The sequence below is a fragment of the Pseudorasbora parva genome, chromosome 21 (genome assembly GCF_024679245.1).
Source record: "Pseudorasbora parva isolate DD20220531a chromosome 21, ASM2467924v1, whole genome shotgun sequence".
NCBI lineage: Eukaryota > Metazoa > Chordata > Actinopteri > Cypriniformes > Gobionidae > Pseudorasbora > Pseudorasbora parva.
In genome coordinates, this window is record NC_090192.1 from 38308694 (window position 1) to 38328788 (window position 20095).

Here is a 20095-nt window from a genome sequence, read left to right on the forward strand (position 1 = left end):
GTTATAGATATAGTTTATACAATCTAAAATTAAATGTGAACATACAATTATAAAATTCCATGCAGGAGTCCAGAATATTTTATTTATTTTAAAATCACATACATGCACACACACTCATATATATATATATATATATATATATATATATATATATATATATATATATATATATATATATATATATATATATATATATATATATATATATATTCCCAAATTTAACATAAAAATATAGGATTCCAGTATTTTTAAACTGAATTATTTACCATTTGCATATTTAATGTGCTGACCTTAGCGCTTGGTCCAAAGTCATTCCTGTAAAATTGAAGTAGCGCAGATATTCTTCTGCTACCATGCGACTGAAGTCATTGCTAAAAGGAGTCAGATATAAAAAAGACAAATCAAAGAAGATGACAATGCAAGAACAAACAAGGGAGACGCAGGAGGCAGGGTGACAGACGTGTCCGAGGCCTGTCAGAGATGCACCGGTGGATGAAATTCCCATGGTGTACCTGTCAGAGAGAGGAAAGCTCTCAAAGTACAGATGCTCTGAGTAATACAGGCAAAACCAGAGAATAAAACCTGCTTTATATAACACGAACACCCCAACAGCGGCACAGAGACCTGCACAGGACAGAGAGAGACGGAGACGTCACAAGGTCACAGGAAGAACAGATGCTCAAGCATTCAATTAAAGTGTTTACTTTCCATCATACTGCGTTTGTGCACAATTCAGAAGTGTAGAGGAGAGCGCGGCACAACCGAATGCTTTTTGACTTTCTCAGTGTGTAAATCCACTTGGGGTTCAGAGTATGAATTATTCCCCACAATAATTTCACATGTCTAGTACAATTATGTGGTTTTGCTTCATTAATACAGTGTATACTTTTTTCTTGATTTACCCAGAAAGAATGGAAATGTGACAACATGCCCCATAAGTAACATGACCATAAGACAGCTTAAAATGTGATCTGATCTAATAAATTAACAACAAACAAGACAAACTAAAATATGTTGTCAGTAAAATACAATAAATAACTTTTTTAATAAAATAATGGCATGCTTTATTAATTAAAAATGAACTAATTTGACAGCAAACACATTGCTTAATACACTAAATGCAAGCATAAAAACTTTTTTGCTGAATATGGGAGTTTTTGGAGTTTCCATTGGCTGCATTTTCGATTTGCAATTTCAATTTGTGCAATTGTAAGGGTAATGGAAACGTGGCTAGTGTCACATGCTCCAGATCGTCCCGTGAGTAAACCTGTTCTGAGCTCAACAGCTCAAACGAGTAGTGCGGTTTCATTCTGCTTTCATTTAGCGTTTAATGTTTTCATATGCAGCATAAAAAGCAGCTCTTATCTGTTGGGAAAAGTGCTGGTGGCACCGGTGTGACTGCAAAAAAGCTTGTTGTTTAAGAATTGAAAAGATACACACTCCATCAATTAGGGTTAGAAGAAATGTTGCCAAACAAGACTAAGGATCCAGTCTTGAAACTGCTAAAAATGAAAATTCTGTCATTAAAACCTCACCCTAATGTCGTTTGACACCCGTCAGACCTCCGCTCATCTTCACACACAGATGAAGATATTAGTGTTGAAATCCGATGGCTCAGAAAGGCCTTCATTGACACCAATGTCATTTCCTCTCTCAGACCCATAAAGGCACTAAAGACGTCGTTACAAAGCCCATCTCACTACAGCGGCTCTACAATCATTTTATGAAGAGATGAGAGTAGTTTTAGTGCGCAATTTTTTTTTAAAATAACAACTTATATAATGATGGCCATTTTCAAAACACTGTTATTTCAAAAAATTTCAAAAAAATTATTGTCGGTTTTTGTTGGTTTAACTTAAAAAAGTTAGTAACCTGGTTGCCTTAAAATTTTGAGTTTACTGAAATTAAACATTTGAGTTGATACAATGAAGGAAATTTGTTTAATAAATAGAAACTCAAAATATTTTTGTATCTAAACCACATAAAAAATTTTGATAAATCATGAAAATAGCACAAATATGATATGATTGATATGTTTCACTGCGTCATCAGAAATAAAACAACAAAATTACAAACAATACAAAATTACACAATATGCTTACAAAATCTTTTAATAATATTTTAATAAAGGTTGACGAATCGCAAAAAAAATTCTTTGTATTAACTCAAAAATGTAATTTCAATGAACTCAAAATTTTAAGGCAACCAGGTAACTTTTTTTCTAAATAATTTTTTACAGTGTAAAGCCTTGGAACTTAATGAATCAGCGTATCAATTCATGACTCGAATCATGAATCGATACGCTGATTCATAACCCTACGAATCTTTATTTTGAAATCGGCCCATCACTATACAAGTCGTTATTTATTTATTTTTGCGCACAAAAACTATTCTCGTCGCTTTCTGAGCCATCGGATTTCAACACTAATATCTTCATCTGTGTCTGAAGATGAACGGAGGTCTGACGGGTGTCCAACGACATTAGGGTAAGTGATTAATGAGAGATTTTTCATTTTTGAGTGAACTAACCGTTTAAGCAATTGCCATTTTAAAATCCAAACAGAGACTTTTTTTTTTGTATGGGTACTATATATATATATTATTATTATTTAGTAGATAATATGCCTCATAAGGGAACATTCAGGACATACAAGCATGAGAATTGAGGAGGATTTACTCACTTTTTACTCAAATGACGTGCAATGTCACACTTCCGGAAGCCGTCGAGGTTGAAGAGCCGTTTGGCCAGACGTTTGGCAGACTCCAGGTCGGCGCGGTTGCTGAGCGTTTCATTACTGCCTAAACCCAAACGCTCGCTCAGCTCCTGATCCAACTCTGGGTCTGCGGTAACGCGGGGAGCTTTCTCTCTGAGCAAATACACAAACACACACAAATAAGTTCATTTTTTTTTGTGCTGAAGTGAATTATGATCTCTGACAGCTGAGCTGGGGAACATGCTTTTCCAATATTGATCAAATCCTGAACCACATTTCCTGCCTTTTTTTGGTTGTGGCATTACTTAAAATACTGTGTAAACACCAGTGTATGAATATGGTAATCATTCAGTATCATATTATTCGGTACACCATCACAGAACCATTGCACCAATTTTTTGTAAGTGATGAAAACATAAATAAAATTAACTAATAATCACTATTTCGTCCTAAATGTAGAAAAACAGGGTGTCAAAATTATACCTTTAGGGGTACAACAGCTTGTCGCTGGGGTAGTACCCTTAAAAGGACAACTTTAATAATAATAATAATAATATATTTTATTTTATTTGTAAAGCCCTTTTCATAGTTAAAAACAATCCCAAAGTGCTACACACAAAACAAATAAAACAAAATTTCGGTTAAAAAAAATTAATTAGCAAAAAGTAAAAAATGCTTGTTTAAAAAGAAAGGTTTTTAGTTCTTTCTTAAAAGAGTCTATGGCTTGAGGAGCCCTTAGGTTTTCTGGAAGGGAATTCCAAAGACGCGGTGCGGCTGAGCAGAAGGCTCGATCCCCCATAGTGCGGAGCTTAGTTGTGGATGGTTGAAGAAGGGCTTTATTTCCAGAACGGAGGTTGCGTGAAGAGTTTTGTGTTGCGACGAGTAGTTCTTTTAAGTAGGGGGGAGCGTTTCTGTGGATGCATTGATGGGTAGGTAAGATGATTTTATAATTAATCCTGTGTGAAACAGGGAGCCAGTGGAGCGAGTGAAGGATGGGTGTGATATGGTCATATTTTCTTATCCTCATTAGGATCCTGGCAGCACTGTTCTGAATTTATTGTAATTTTTGTAGACTTTTGCCAGGAATCCCAAAAAAGAGAGCGTTGCTGTAGTCCAGCCTGGATGATATAAAAGCATGGACAAGTTTTTCAGCATCTGACAGACCAAGTGTGGGACGGAGTTTAGCAATGTTCCTGAGATGATAGAAGGAGATCTTACACAGAGGTTGTATGTGGGCTTCAAATGTGAGTTGAGCATCAAATCTTACTCCCAGGTTAGTGACTGTCGATGAAATTGGAATGTTTTGACCAGAGAAGGTGATGTGCCTTATAGGTGATGACTGGACATGGTGTGGTGTACCCACTAAAATAGCTTCTGTTTTGGAGCTATTTAGCTGTAGTAAGTTTGCCTTCATCCATGCCTCCACATCCTCAAGACAGGAGCTCAGAGATGACAGAGAGGCTGTAGATGAAGTGAGGTTGGTTTTTATATATAGCTGAGTGTCATCGGCATAGCAATGAAATGATATCCCATGTTGATTATGTGGCCAAGGGGAAGAGTATAAATGGTGAACAAAATCGGGCCGAGGACCGACCCTTGCTTTGTACCATTTTTACCACAAAAAGGTTCATAGTAGTACCTTAAGGTACGCATTTGTACTCAAAGGTACTAATATGCACCTTTTAAGAGTAAAAAAGGTACAACGATGTTCTTTTAAGGGTACTGCCCCAGCGACAAGCTGTTGTACCCCTAAAGGTACAATTTTGACACCCTATTTTTCTGTGTATACATTCCTAAGAAGCACAAACACCATTACAAGATATACAGGCCACCATTACTAAAATGTACCATGATAAATTCTTTCAAACTGTGTTAAAAATTGTCACATTTTTGAATAATATAACCATAAAGTCATAACAAATAGAATTGTGTGAATTATGTAGTGACCAAAAACATGTTAAACAAACAATCTTCAATATAGCCTTAGCCACTGGCAAAAATATTCAGAACGCTTATTGTATAACTGTAGTATCTGTGAGATTTTGGCATAAACCGTGGTTACCAAGCTAAATAAACACAAACAGCTTTACAGTCAGAAATCATTTCCACTTTGTAATTCTGTTAAACTGCTATTGCGACCTATTGATCCGATTTCCATAAATGAACGTGGGAGGCTGAATGCCAGCAGTCCTCATCTCAGCCCTTCTTATCAATGACTCATGCTAAATCCACAGGAAAAACAAACCACAGGCAGAAATGTGTGAAAGTCAAACAAAGATGTCTGGAAGCAGAGCCGTTCTTAAAGAGACAAGCACGACAAACAGGTGGTTAATCTATATCAGAGTTATTACTGTTAACTAAAACTACCACTAAAACCATAAAAAGTTAAATAAAAAAAATTGAGGCAAGTTTTCAAGGCATTAATTCTAATTTTGCATTTAGATTAATGTACTAATGTATTGAAGTACTAAAGAAAAGTTGCTAACTTAAACATCTAAGTTGATTGTACTTAAAATGCAAGTCATTTCAACTTAAATTGCATTAAACTGACTTGAATCTTGCATAAATCATTAAAATAAAATAAAAATGCTTAACCAATTTTGATGGCTTAAAGCAATGTAAAAACATGTTGTCATAACTTGATGATCATATCATCATTAGAGGCACCGGTTGCCGTTAAGTGAACTGCCGCCAGCAACTTATTACTTGTGCTAATGGTGACGCGATTATGGCAAAAACGTCCCAATTGTCTTTCACATAAATATCCTTCTAGAGGCTTTCATATACAAGGAAACCCGGGAAGTGTCACATTTTTTACATTTAGTTTAAAAATCCACCTTAAAATAAAGGGTAACACTTTATTTTACAGTGTCCTTGTAACACGTGTTAGGCTACATGCGGTTACTCTAGTAGCTAATTACTATGGGTGCGTCTCAATCAGCTCCCTAGTTCAGTAGTAAGGACACTGATCAGGGAGTCAGCCCATTGACTTATGTCCTGATCAGTGCCCTTACTACTGAACAAGGGAGCTGATTGAGACGCACCCTATGAATTGTGCTTAATTACGCAACTCAAACCAAACCCTCATCCTAATCATAAGTACATGTAGTTCATTATTATTAATCAGTATGTAAATGTATAATTAGACTGTAACATGGACACCTTAAAATAAAGCGTGACGGGTTTAGTTATCAGTAATTATGAATTATGTACTGTTACTACTACAAATTAATTATCATTACTCATTACTTAGATGTATAATCTGACTGTAACACAGACACTGTAAAATAAAGTGTAACAGGTTTGGTTCAGGGTGAGTTATCAGTAATTATGCATTATTAGCCTACTGTAAGTACAGTAAGCTCATATAGTAACGTGTAACAACGTCACCATAAAATTAAGTGTTACCCTGGGTTGTTGCTGTGGTTTTTGTAACAGTCAATTGTTGCTGAATACTTTTATGTAAAATTCGTTAGGACACACGGCAAAAATGCTTTTCTTACTTAGTATTTTTTTTATCTTGAGATATCAAAATATCAAAAAATTCTTACATTAGTAGACAAGTAAAAATTATTGTCTTGTTTTGGGGAAAAATAATTCAAAATGAATAGAGTTTTTGCTTAAAATAAGCAAAATAATCTGCCAATGGGGTAAGCAAAATTATCTTGTTTTCTGTTTGAATTGAGATGATTTTGCTTACCCCATTGGCAGATTATTTTGCTTATTTTAAGCAAAAACTCTATTCATTTTGAGATATTTTTCCCCAAAACAAGACAATTACTTTTGCTAGAAACAAGACAAAAATATTAAGTAAGAAAAGCATTTTTTTGCGGTGCAATAACAGACTAACGTACAGTGATGATCTTCCGGGTGTACCTGTACGGCGTGTGGCAGCGGGTCAGGATGCTCCTCTCCTTCGGCACAGAGCAATGCCAGCAAAACACCGAGTGTTGGGCTTTTTCCCTCAGACCACCTCTGCCAAATCGCCTCTCTGATACGAGTCTCTGGATCCGAGCCATGTTTGTATTAACGCTCCACCTGAGCCGCTCGCCCAATCATCTCCTCAGGTGTGTGTGGACATCTGTGCTGCTGTTATCTCTTTGTGACTGAATTAATCCGTTGTTTAGTCATCGGATATCTGTATTCAACGATCCTTCTAGAGCCGTTTAGTTCGCCTCACAAACTTGACAAATTTTCTTTCCAAATGAGTTTCCCTTTCTCTCTCTCTCTCGCTCTCTTTGTAAACATTGTCGACGCTCCCTAATGACCTTCTCAGTTCAGTGTGGCATGTGACATCTCTCAGTCTCTCTCCTCAGTTCACACGCACTTTAAAATGCTCGATTCTTTAGAATAATGATAAAGAAAACGCTCAATTGGTCACGAACAGACTGCAGCTGAATCCTCTTCAACTGAGTGTTTAATCTTACACATTGAACTGCTGCTTCTAAAAGCAAAGACAACGAGATGAAGGATGAGCTTTAAATATGCACACATACACACAGTACTGCACATAAGTTTGGGGTCAGTGTGATTTTTTGCAATTGAAATGATATTTTGTATTCATCCATGATACATTTAATTGGTCAAAAAAGCATTTATAATGTTACAAAGGATTTCTACTTCAAAGTGTTGTTCTTTTGAACTTTCTATTCGCCAAAAAATCCGAAAAACAAAATGTTTCCATGCTTTCCATAAAAATTGGCAAATGTTTTCAACATATTCAACATGTTACTTGAGAAGCAATATTAGAATGATTTCTGAAGGATCATGTGACACTGAAGACTGGAGTAATGATGCTGAAAATTCAGCTTTGATTACAGGAATGAATTACACTTTAAAATATTTCACAATATTTCTGTTTTTACTGTATTTTTGATCAAATACATGCAGACTTGGTGAGCAGAAGAGACTTCTTGGACCCTAACCGTTTAAATTGTAATGCACATTCACATGCTTTATGATTTTCTCTGTCAAAAACAAAAATCAAAATACAGAAAGAAAGAGAGTGCTAAAGACTGAGTTTTTCTGTGTCAGTGAGCTTAACGATTGTCTAAACATCTCCACAATGCTGCTACTGTTCCTGCCATGCTGAACGAACAACATGGAAACAATTTTAATTGGCATAACAAATGAGTACACTAATACATTTTTAGGCTTTGATTGGTTCACAGGTTGGCTAACCAATGCAAATCCATTATGCTGTGTATATTTTATTTATGACTTAAACTTTTGCACATGCTCTATATCAAACTTAGGCGTTTCAATGCAATATTTCCTGATGAAATGTGAGTGGTTTGATCAAAATGAGCAATGGTAATGCGTGTGACACAAATAGCACTTATGAGTGACTGTCACCACCTAGTGGTTAAGTTGAGCTACTACAGCAGTGCTGCACACAACATTTACAGCAGGTGGCAGAGACATGGCAGACTTAAAATATAAGAGTATACAGTCTATACGTGAAGATTTATGAAGCTAAATTCTGATTGTGAAAATAAATATAATTCCTCAAACTATTCCCAGCCTCCTGTTCTCTGTCTAAAGGTGATCTATGCAGCAGTTCCTTCAGTTCTCTGCCAGAAATCTGCTTTGCCTTTCATCTGTCCTTCTCCATCTCTCTCGCACACACACACACACACACACACACACACACACACACACACACACACACACACACACACACACACACACACACAACACACACACACACGCACACACGCACACGCACGCACGCACCCCCCCCCACACACACACACTTGCGTATTTGCAATCCACCTTATCCTGTCAAATCAAACTAAAAATGGAATGTGTATATAAATAATTTATAAAATACATAAAATATTTAATATAAATATAAATTAATTTAGACTTTGTATTAAAAAGCTTCTATTTAGATTATTGCCATTCTCTTTTGATTATGAGGTGAAATAACACTTTTCTTTTGGCACGTTTCATTAAGATTCACCAAGTCAAAGTAAATAAAAGTACAGTATGTTTCACTTCACAAAAAGACTGTTGCTTCCAAACTCCATCTGCTGGAGAAACCGAACTATTGCAAAGAATATATTGCTGCATCCCAATTCGCCAGCTTGTTCTATGCCCTCAAATTATGTACTGTTTTTGTCAAGACAAAGTAAATACTTTTGAGTGTGTAGAGTAGGCAAGCTTTGGGACAAACTACTATCATGATTAACAGACAGCTCTGTCGTTTAGTTACATGCTTTCCGTCACCATTTAAACTGCTGTCAATCATCTTGCAAAGTTAAAATCCTCCACATTCAATTGAAATTAATTTCCTACCATTTAGATAGTAACGATCAGCCAACCGTGGTTCTCTCATACTGAGAACTCTCCTCGTGTGTTTGCAATTTGCATAATGATGCATTTAAAAGTTAGACCAAACGTACAAGTTCACAATGCTGTTCCAGATGAAGAATAATGTGGATAACATTGAATAAATATATATTTCCTCAAGTTAGATACAGATTATTAATCACTCAAACAAACCCCTTTATCTGAATCTCTCTACTTAACCATCTGACTTGCACACCCGCCATGTTTGTAGTTTTTTAACATTTTTTATCTGTGTTTGTAGTTCTAATCGAACACTTGTCCAAACTGTGGGTTATGGACAATTTTAGCCATTAGAGTGTGCGTGGATCTGCACAAAGTAGACCATCCGGGTATCTTTGGAATACTCATTTCAACATACTACGATTTGGGACACACTAATTCTAATTTCGAATATTATTTAGGACGTATAGTATGCGAATTGGGACGGAGTCTCATAAGCCCCTTTCATATATATGAAATATTTGCGATTCCGGCAAATACACGGATAATGCGACCCGGCATTTGTTCCCGGGCCGCTGGATTTGGTCCATTCACACTGCCAGCGAAATACCGTAATATGTGCGCTTTCACACACAACCCGTAACGGTCCTGGGTCGAGTCGACACGTGACGTCCGGATGTGACGTATAATGGCGAGCGATCTCAGCTTCAGCGCGGATAGTAAGGAGCTCCGTGGTCTCGACTTGTGTCCAGTTTGCGCACATTTCTGCTTGCTTAATTTTATCTTCTTTTGTAGACGAACACTCTCTGCGTTTAAAACACCGACTAGCTCTTCTGGCACTGCAGGGTTGTATTATTGAAAAAACAAGCTCTAGGAGTCGCACGACAACTACGTACACGTTGCGGCATTAGTTTTGGCTTTTGTTCACACAGCGCTCGTCCCGGGTCGAATCCCACAATGTTACTAGGTCCCCGACCCGGGTTCAGTTCGGTAATCTATTCCGGGACGTGGTTGCTTTCACACAGAAGGCGACCCGGCAATGTTCCGGGAATATTGCGGGTCCGACGTGCAGTGTGAAAGGCGCTTTAGTCTACGAGCAATAACATATTAGTATCTGTATGAAGGACAGGTATTCAAGTGTCTGGAAGAAAAGATATCTGCAATATCTCAATGGGATTCTCCTGGTTAAAGGGTTAGTTTACCCCAAAAATTCTGTCATTAATTACTTACCCTAATGTCGTTGGGCACCCGTCAGACCTCCGTTCATCTTCAGACACAGATGAAGATATTAGTGTTGAAATCCGATGGCTCAGAAAGGCCTTCATTGACACCAATGTCATTTCCTCTCTCAGACCCATAAAGGCACTAAAGACGTCGTTACAAACCCCATCTCACTACAGTTCAGTTCATACAGTTCATCATTTTATGAAGCAACGAGAATAGTTTTTGTGCGCAGAAAAAAACGAAATAACGACTTATATAGTGATGGGTTGATTTCAAAACAAGGTTTCGAATGGTTATGAATCATCGTATCGATTCATGATTTGGACCGTGTGTCAAACTGCTGAAATCCTTTGACACTGTCGATACGAATCATGAATCGATTCACTGATTCATAACGGTTCAAAGCTTTGTTTTGAAATCAGTCATCACTATATAAGTCGTTTTTTTTCTGCACACAAAAACTATTCTCGTGTCTTCATAAATGATTGTAGAGCCGCTGTAGTGAGATGAGCTTTGTAACGACGTCTTTAGTGCCTTTATGGGTCTGAGAGAGGAAATGACATTGGTGTCAATGAAGGCCTTTCTGAGCCATCGGATTTCAACACTAATATCTTCATCTGTGTGTGAAGATGAACGGAGGTCTGACGGGTGTCCAACGACATTAGGGTGAGGTATTAATGACAGAATTTTTTTAACCCTTTAAATAAAAGATAAATAATGCTCAGAATGACATTCTTCCATGGCATTTGCCACAATTTAGAGCATACTACTAAAGTTGTCATACCTAAAACATACAATTTATCACTGCGTTTCTATTTTTGTTTCTAATTTTTCATCACTAATTCATCACTAATTAAAAAACCTGACATTTTCCTGGACCGTTCCCACCTGGAGGAACGACCTGCCTTTCTCATTTCGAGCAGCTGAGTCTGTAGCCATTTAAAAAAAACATCTTAAGACAAATCTTTTCCAGCTCCATCTGATCAATAAAGAGTAGCACTTAACTATCCAATACAATTGTCTGTTTTTGTTTGTTTATATATTTAAATAAATAAATAAAAAGTTTAAGTTCGATTAACTGAGACTTCTTACAGCCCTTGTTTGTTTCGTTGCTTCTATTGCTCTCCTCTTTTGTAAGTCGCTTTGGATAAAAGCGTCTGCTAAATGATTAAATGTAAAATGACACAAACCTGGGCAGTGAGAGTGGTGTGATGATCTGCCAGCTCTGCCCGTTGCGATCGTCTGACCCACTGCTGAGGCGCTCACTGGACGGTGCGCGTGTGGCATCGGTGTCCCCTGTTATGGTCAGCACAGACTCTGAGAGGCTCGGCATCTCCACGTGAGCCAATGGAGCAAAGCTGAGCTCCACGATTTGCCGCACACTCTGGTAGATCTGACCCTGCATTTGGGGAGTCAGTGTGGGGAGGTCAAAGGTCAGGACAGTTTGAGTGCTAGAGGTCAGAGGGTCCAGACTGTCCAGACTACTGTAGGAGGTGCCCTTGGCACGATGGGACTCCATGATGTTCTCAAAATGCCGGCTGAATGTGTCCAAACTGTCTCCGGACCTTCTTCGAGGGCCACGGACCAGGATGGGAGATTTCAGAGCTGGGTGGTCGTTAATAAAATGATCTCGGGGCCTAAAAAAAAAGATAACCTTGTTATTTCTGTAATTCTTCACCACACTAAATCTTTAAACAGTTTTTTTAAAAGAATAAATCAGTGTGTGTGTTTGCCACTTCCCACCTCTTCAGCATTATACTGTAAAACTCTTCTCCGGCTCGCTCCTGATCAGCCATCAACCTCCTCACATCGCCCTGCATCCTGACAGTGACCCAACTTGCAACATCCTCCTCTTCCCCCGCTCCTTCCTCCTCCTCCCCATCCTCCTGTCCATCTGTTCTGTCATTCGGCATCTCTCCTAGAGGGCTGCTCCCAGCACAGGAAGTTCCCATGACACTTCTGTTACTTCCAAAAGCTGAGTCAGCGTCCTCTTGCTCTGCTAACAACACTTCATCTATGTCTGTCTCCCGGTAACATCGTAACGGAACGGCATCCAGATCAGTCTCAGAGTATTTTAAAGTTCGCCGAATTATGCCAGTTTTGGGGGAGGTGCCTGGGGCGGCAGGGGGTGGAGTCACTAGCTCCACCTCCACGTGTTGAACGTCATGATTAGCTCTGAGAGCGAGCTCCTCGAGTGGAAGAAAAGAGGGTGGGATTGGGGTGGAGTGTCCACTTGGTGGAGCTGTGGAGGATTCTGGAACATCTAAGTGGATAAAATACAAAATTCATTCAGCTATGAAGGGAAATAAAACAATCAATTTTGGTGCCATTGATACTGACAATGTTTTGTTGATGACTATTCCAGCTCAGTGATATTGCAGTGCATGAGTTACTCAAACACTTGCATACACTTGAAATGATCTTAATATACCTTCTGCCTTAAAATAATCATAGAAAACCACAATTAATTGCTTTTTTATGAATCTGAATGATCTTAAATTTAGATCAGTGATACTAAAGAGGTCAACAGGCTACTTACTCTTCTCTCGTTCACTGGCAGTGTTTTCTGCTGGAGTGCCAAACAGAAACTCCCACTTGGCACGAGCCATTTTCTGACAGTGCAGAGATGGACCTGGCACCAAAGAACCGCCATCCGACTGCATCACCCACACAAAATAAACACATTAGCTTATAATAATCAGTGAACTTGGTGTTCTTGCAAACAATGGGCCTCATTCATCCCCAAGGAACTTTACATGGTTCTTAAACCATTGTTTAAGAATTAGACCATTCATGTAAAAATGGTTTTATGAACAATGTCTCACCTGTATTCCAGATGATGGGTGATCTGAATGGTTGCTGTTCTGGCTGGACTCTGGTGAGATACAATCTCTGTCTCCTAGGCTTCCCGTTACTCCACTGGAGCTCGGGGATGACCCAGCCAAAGCCTGGTGTTCTCCAAACCCCTGTTCATCCTCCCCTCTCTCCCCATCTCCCTCTTCTAATACCACTGGCCCTAGAAGCAAAGCCTGCCGTCTCCTCCATTCTGCCTGCCTCTGTTGCTGCGTTATCCTGGTCATCTCCTCTACTCTTTCCCCTGGGCTATGGTTTGCTCCACATACTGAATGGCTAACACTCTCCTCTCCTCGTTTTGTGACCTCAACCCTTTTTCTGTAGACTGGACTGCTGCTCTTGAGAGTCCCTTCAATTTTTTCTGTCAAACTGAACTTCACTTCCTCTTTCTTTGCCTGCTCTTTCCACTGCTGTCTAGATGTCCAACTGACTGGAGAATCGTCCACACTCTGACCGATGAACAACCGCCTGGAGATCTCCACGCTTTCTGCAATGACATGGTCATCCCAGTCATCCTCTTCCAGGAACCAGGGCTCCCCGGAGGTCCACTCCTCTCCAGTGTACTGTGGAGGCTTGTGACGGTGTAAAGTGGGGCTGTCAGAGATTGGCAGGTCCGCTCTAAGTTGACGAGGATCTCGGAGTGGAGAACACACGTCTGCATTGGACAAACTTGGACGAAGAAGACGAGACGGGAGGGCTGGAGAATCAGGGGCTCCCACTGGGACAGAGCAGAATGAGTGATTAGCCAGGTCATCTCTTAAATCTGAGCTCTTAGAAGGTTCATGCAGGTGCGGAGGAACCCCATTTGTTGTAGAATAGTCTTCATGCACAGGTATGTTCATCTTAACAGCCAAATGCTGCACTGGACTCTGTTGCAAGGTCTCATGCTGGATTTCTCTAGAAGGATACCCATAGTTTGTGCTGCTTGAATTAGATGAACCTCTGAAAACAATGGGAGGGGGAGAACTGCGGACCTCGTTGAAAATGGTTGACACCTTGGTGGCCTCTTCTGCAATCTTGCGGGCAACCTCAGGACTGTTCAGGGCTGAGGAGTTATTGCTTCCACTCAGTTGGTTCAAACCATGAGTGGGTGTGTTTGTAAGGCTGGTTATTTGTCCTGACAGAGGCTTGTCTTCCCGGCTTCCCCAACTTTGATTGACTGGTGCAGAACAATCTTGCTGTGAAGGGAGGTTCTGGTTGGGGCATTGTTGGGACCTGGAGGTGGATTTCTGCTGGTTGTTATGCCCTGTGTGGGATGAGAAAGCATCTGATGCTGGGCTTCTGGAAACACCACATGCAGCTTCAACCCTGCCTGGCTCAGGATCATGGCGGTAGGCACTGCAGTTTGGCACTGGTGAACCTGCCCAAGACTGGCATCGTGCCCTCTGCCGTTGGTGAAACTCTGGACTCCAGTCCGGGCCACGAGAAAACGTACACTTTAACTGGGGAGAGCCAAACTCCCCCAGGGTTTGCTTTGCAGTTTGACCGGCGGGATCCAAAGTAGAAGAACAAAATCCTGGATAACCCATGTGCTGGTGAAATGGACTATTATTGCAGGAAGACTCATTAGGTCGAGAGCGCTTTGGATCACCACACCTCTTACGTGGGCAAGCCGCTGCCTCCTTTACTCCACTGGGACTGTTACAAGGACTCTCCACTGTTTTGATGTGGGGCTTCTCAATGTAGCTGAAAGTGACAACGGACCTCTGTCCGAGCTCTGGTTTAGAGTCCTGGTGATGACTGCAGGCTCGACAAGGCTTCCCCGGACCAGATGTCCGTCCAGAGTATGGCAACGAGTGGACATGTTTCAATTGTTTACTGTCGATGTTGTTATTGAAGCCAGAGGACACCTGTTGAAATGGCTCCTGCTGGGGAATGCTGCGTCTTTGAGGGGATTCCAGAGAATTGTGTGAAGGCTGTAGTAGGAAGCTTACATTTGGTTTGAATGTGCTGCTGGGAGGTGTGGAAAATCCAGATGCCGCCTGTGCTAATTTGGTCAAGGCCTCAACAGGACCATCTTGCTCCACTGTCTTCTCACAGGAACTGCCTTTCCCATCATGCTCTGGAGGGGATCTCACCTCCACATACAAATGCAGGACTTTTCCAGTTTGAGACATGGCGTCATAACAGTACAACACAAAGAGACACTGAGATGAAGACAGACAGAGATCCTTGTCCTGTTCCGGTCAGTTCTGTGACTTGTCTGTGAGTGTATTTTAGTTCATGGAGCTGCCGTTCTTCAGATACCCTCTCCTACCAAAACAGCCACTACAGATGGAGATGGCACGGACCATTGCACCTAAGACAAAAGGAAGAAAAGACAATTAATAAATTGTAATTCTTCAATAGCTACCTATATTTTTTTCTCTTTTACCATTGGTTTATCATTGGAAACTCACAAGTTTCTCTCTCTAACCATTAGGCCACGACAGCCCGACGACTTTAAAGCTTAATGCATCATTTATAAAGCTTCTTTTAAACAACATGGCTTGTGAAAAGGCTTATACAAATGAAAATTACTTGACTTAAATATTCTATGTAGTGCACACTGCACAAATGCCATTATGAACCTCTATGTGAACATTAGATGTTAATCAGAGTCTGTAAGGATAATTACAATTGTTTCGAAACAAGGGATTAGTACATTTCTCGTCATGACATATCAGTAGAAATCCAATTACAGAGAGGGAGCAACCCGGTTATATATCAGCAGTGGTCATCTTTCCCACTGATAACATACTCATTCTATCGTTCACCCATCCATTTATCCTCTGCTCTATAGTACTAAAGAAACAGAGAATGTTCTCCGGCAGAGACTAAATACACCACTGAAGAGAGACTTCCAGACTGCACTTCCCTGTCATAACACTTGGGAAATCGACTGATGGTATTTTACCTTTTTTGCAAAAATGTATTTTTGACAAAGCCATTCTGTATGAGAAATGCCAAACTGAGCATCTGCATGATGGGATGGGCTTATTTACTGAAATTAATCCCTTAAGATCCTACAGTTGCACACACACACGGATTTACGTCATGTGTTGAACCTCAGTGACTCATACAGTAAACTCCCATTCAGGCCTACAAGTATTAGCAATGCGTATATATAGATGATACTGCAAAAGTTCCCCATAAAATGTGTAAAGGAAATCAAGAATCAAGTACACCAGCTTTGACAACTGACTCGTTGAAAATTACTAATTCTTCATCACACAGGAAAGCACATAGTTTTTCACACATGCACCTCTACAAAAAAGCAATTGTGTATTTTTACATAGAAATATGAAGCTCCTCTACGGAAGTGCTTCCTGCAGCCTCTGAGACGCCCGGTGATTGATTGAAGGATCACTCATGTTTTTTTGCACACACACACGCTCTTCTGAAAGTAAAGGTGCATGTCATTGACTCTGCTGCTGCAGCAAAAGTGAAGGATAAATGAAAGCAGCTCTCATGTCAACAATCAGTCGGTGAAACACGAATGCACACACATAACCTTTTACATTCCCCAAATAAAACCTTCACTGACAGCGTTTACCCCAAGAAAGGGTGTTCATACTAGGAAGCCAGAACCACAATAACCGAATGTAAGCCCACACAACTGAATATATTTTGTACTTCTGCTGGCATGCATTAAAAGTTTACAGACCCGGTCAAGGTTTTGCTGGTTAAGCATGCCCTAGTTAGCCCCTGCTGGAAGATGCCGGAACGACACCATCTGGACTCAAATATATCTTCCATTTATTGATAGCTATTCAAAATTGCAACATTTATGCATTCAAACTAAACATTTGTATCGGTATGTTTTGTAGTTTTTCAGTTCCAAGCAGTTATTTTCAAAAAGTTTTTGTCCCTGTGTTAAGATAAAAACAAAGAAAATTGATGATTTAAAATAAACAATACATATTTCAGATTCTTTTCTATATCAGTAAAAACACGCCAAAGCAACTTTCATTGAGTACACATTATACTAGAAGTTCTAACTGTAACAGAGCAATTGCTCACACAAATGAAAGGAAAACAAACTTACATGTATGTATAAAAGCAGATGTTTAATGTTAAATTAATAGTTGGTCCAACCAAATGAATATTCATGAAATATGCAAGTCCATCATGCACACGTGCACACACACACACAAACAGCCTGTGTTGAGTATAAGATAACCCGGTTCCTCAATATCATTCCTCTCTCCTTCACTCATTTCCTCCCTGGACTTTCTCTCTCCAAAAATACTCTCTCATCCTTCAGCACTGCAGGAATGTTACAGGCCATCTCAGCTAATTCACTGAAAACCATCTGTGCCGTCGGGTCCATTTAAACAGACACCTTCACACCTTCATCGCCGGCTCTGTTTCTCTATTATAACCTCCCTCGCTAAAGGCCTTGCTAAATACCACAATCTGCTGCACTTAATTTCCATGAGCAGCCTATTTGAGAAATACGAGAGGAAAATGCCTGTTGACAGGATCCTTGACAGTCACACTGATGGGTTGTAATTGGGGCGGGACAGTCACCTGACAGTGAGTTTTGCTTCACTATAACAACACCTCTAACACAAGCACTTAATATAACAGTCACGGAGGAAAGAATAAGACACTGCAACAGCCATAATGACCCCTCTGGGGAACCAGTGTTCCCCAGGTATCTATTGTGCATGTTTACCGGCAGAATCACAGTCTAATTAAACAGAGCCACCGAAGAAGCTCTGTTCTCTAATGTCAACAGAGCAGGAGCTGTGCTTATATTAGTATCTGACCACAGTCCTCAGATTCTCCTTCAGAGCACAGACAGCTGGCTATTTTTACCACAATATAAAATCAAAATTGGACTTTTGTGGCTTGTCCGATTCACTGAAAAAAATCTGTCAAAAATCTGTCACATTGATTGTGATTATACCACAGGACTGTTGAATGCTTGAATATGATTGGTTGACAAACATTCTAAGGTGTGCAGTAATTTTCAGGCTAAAGTAGTTCCAGGCAGGTTTGGAACACATTACAGTTCCATATCACTCCGCTAAATGATGTCACTTACTTCAATGGTCCCAACTAGCCTGACAAGCCAGACCCACATCAAGATGTTTGGTCTGGAAACTCACCATTGACAGCTCAATCCGAGGGGCGGATAAACGGTTGTCTTTCAAACTCCCTCTGCACACGATAGGATAGCGCTACAACCAACCAGAGCAACGAAGGTGAAACAGAGCTTGTTGACAGATTAAACTTTCGCCGTATCCGGTCGGCTAAACTCTGAACACATCTTCCCTTTTTAAGAATGACTTCAGTGCCGTTCTTTGTTCTTTTCTCAGAGAAAAGCTTAACTCCAAGTCTTCCAGAGTCGCGGTCAAAGCTGATTTGACAGACCGCCGTTCACCAGTTTCTGTGTTTACTAGAAGCACGCAAACGCAACTCGGCCGTCGTCATTATTGCCCCGCCCACAGACTCTATACACGATGTGATTGGCCCGACAAGAGTTTGGCGTTTACATCTCAGAAGGGTATTGAGAGTTGCTAGACGACACTCGCGGGCAGATTAGATTTGCTGCCGCTAGGGTGCGTCTAGATTTCTAGGGTAGGTCCTTACAGCAAAAGAACCAAAACCCACCGTGTCACTGACTAAGCTAATAAATATAATAAACAATACAATAAAAACAACAAATTAATGTTTTTTTTAATGCCCGGAAGTCCGATTCCAAAACAATTCTTTCCCCTGTATTTAATAATTAATTTACTGACTTTTACATAAAAATATAATTTATTTGCATATGTATTTATAAGTTGATATGTGAGCATTAGTGTAATTGAAGGCTTTAGAATCGAAACACAAGTGATAGCTGTCACGCGGTGAATCCGGCCAATCGTGGAACAGCTGTGTCGTCATCAGGGCCATCAAGTCAGACAAGCCTTATGTTGGTGCGCCAGACGCATGGTCCAAAAGGGTTATACCTCGTCTCCTAATTTGGGCGTAATGCACAATAAACCAATCAGAGTCACATCTCCCATTCCCTTTAAAAGTCAGTTGAGTAATATTTTATTAAAAATGTACAAAATAGTCTACAGTATAGTCTAATGCCCATCCAAAGCACACTCACAGAAAAAAAGTGATTTTATTGTGATTTTAAAGACGACCCGTGCGCTGTTTTCTGTGCTGCAGGCATATTGGATCTGTGCAGCTCTTAAAGTGACAGCAGCCTAATATTCCTACTCCTAAAATTCACTCGTTCTTGACTCAATAACTGTGTCACTAAATTTGTAATGTATTGTTTACACTTGATTACAGTTTCTGTACCTAAACCTGCACCTGAAAATCTTAAAACAATGTTTATTTCAATCATATCTTTATTATTTGTCTTTAATAACGCTTGAAATGTATATTAGTTAGCCTAGTTGTTTTTACGGTATAGGCAAAAGTTCCTTGTGTAAGTGTTCTTTAGCCTGTTGATTCTTGTTCATGATGTTTTGCAACAAGACTTCACATTAATATGAATGAAATTTTTTTTTTTTTTTTTTTTTTTTTTACCTTATTGGAATCAAAATTTGGACTCAATTAAAATCAGAATCAATAAGCAGAGCCAGTATTATTAAAATGTAATGATACCCAACCCTAACAACCACAAAAATCGCTATGATTGGTCATCTTTCATTTCAAGACAGCCCAAAAATCATACAATGTGTACCGGCATACGTCAAATACGATACAAAATTCTCCAAACTACAGTTCTATCTAAGAAGGGAGAAAAAACACTCATAACAGCAACAAAATAGGATGAATACAATTTGAGAAAGCCGCTCTATTGAGGTGAAAGCTGTAGCCATAGAGACTGGCAATCTGAACGCATGCCATCTCTCTCTCCTCTCTCTCTCTCTCTCTCTCTCTCTCTCTCTCTCTCTCTCTCTCTCTCTCTTCTTCCCCGACACTCATTCACTTTTTCGCGCCACTTAAAATAATCCCCACTGGTTTCTGTCCAAAAAGGCACACCTGTCCCTTTGACAGAGAGCAGGTATGTACGAAGG

General features: G+C 39.8%; 1 protein-coding gene across 1 annotated transcript in view; it reads right to left on the reverse strand.

Moving 5' to 3' along the window:
• Positions 1-20095, reverse strand: part of LOC137055553 (uncharacterized) — a 67322-nt gene that overhangs the window by 35281 nt on the left and 11946 nt on the right. The window contains exons 2-7 of the mRNA XM_067429379.1: positions 13058-15384; positions 12772-12889; positions 11976-12495; positions 11423-11869; positions 2682-2867; positions 291-371 (exon numbers count right to left, since the gene is read on the reverse strand). Coding sequence (XP_067285480.1) covers positions 291-371; positions 2682-2867; positions 11423-11869; positions 11976-12495; positions 12772-12889; positions 13058-15202 — 3497 coding nt within the window. The 5' untranslated portion in view covers positions 15203-15384. The remainder of the gene's footprint in view (positions 1-290; positions 372-2681; positions 2868-11422; positions 11870-11975; positions 12496-12771; positions 12890-13057; positions 15385-20095) is intronic.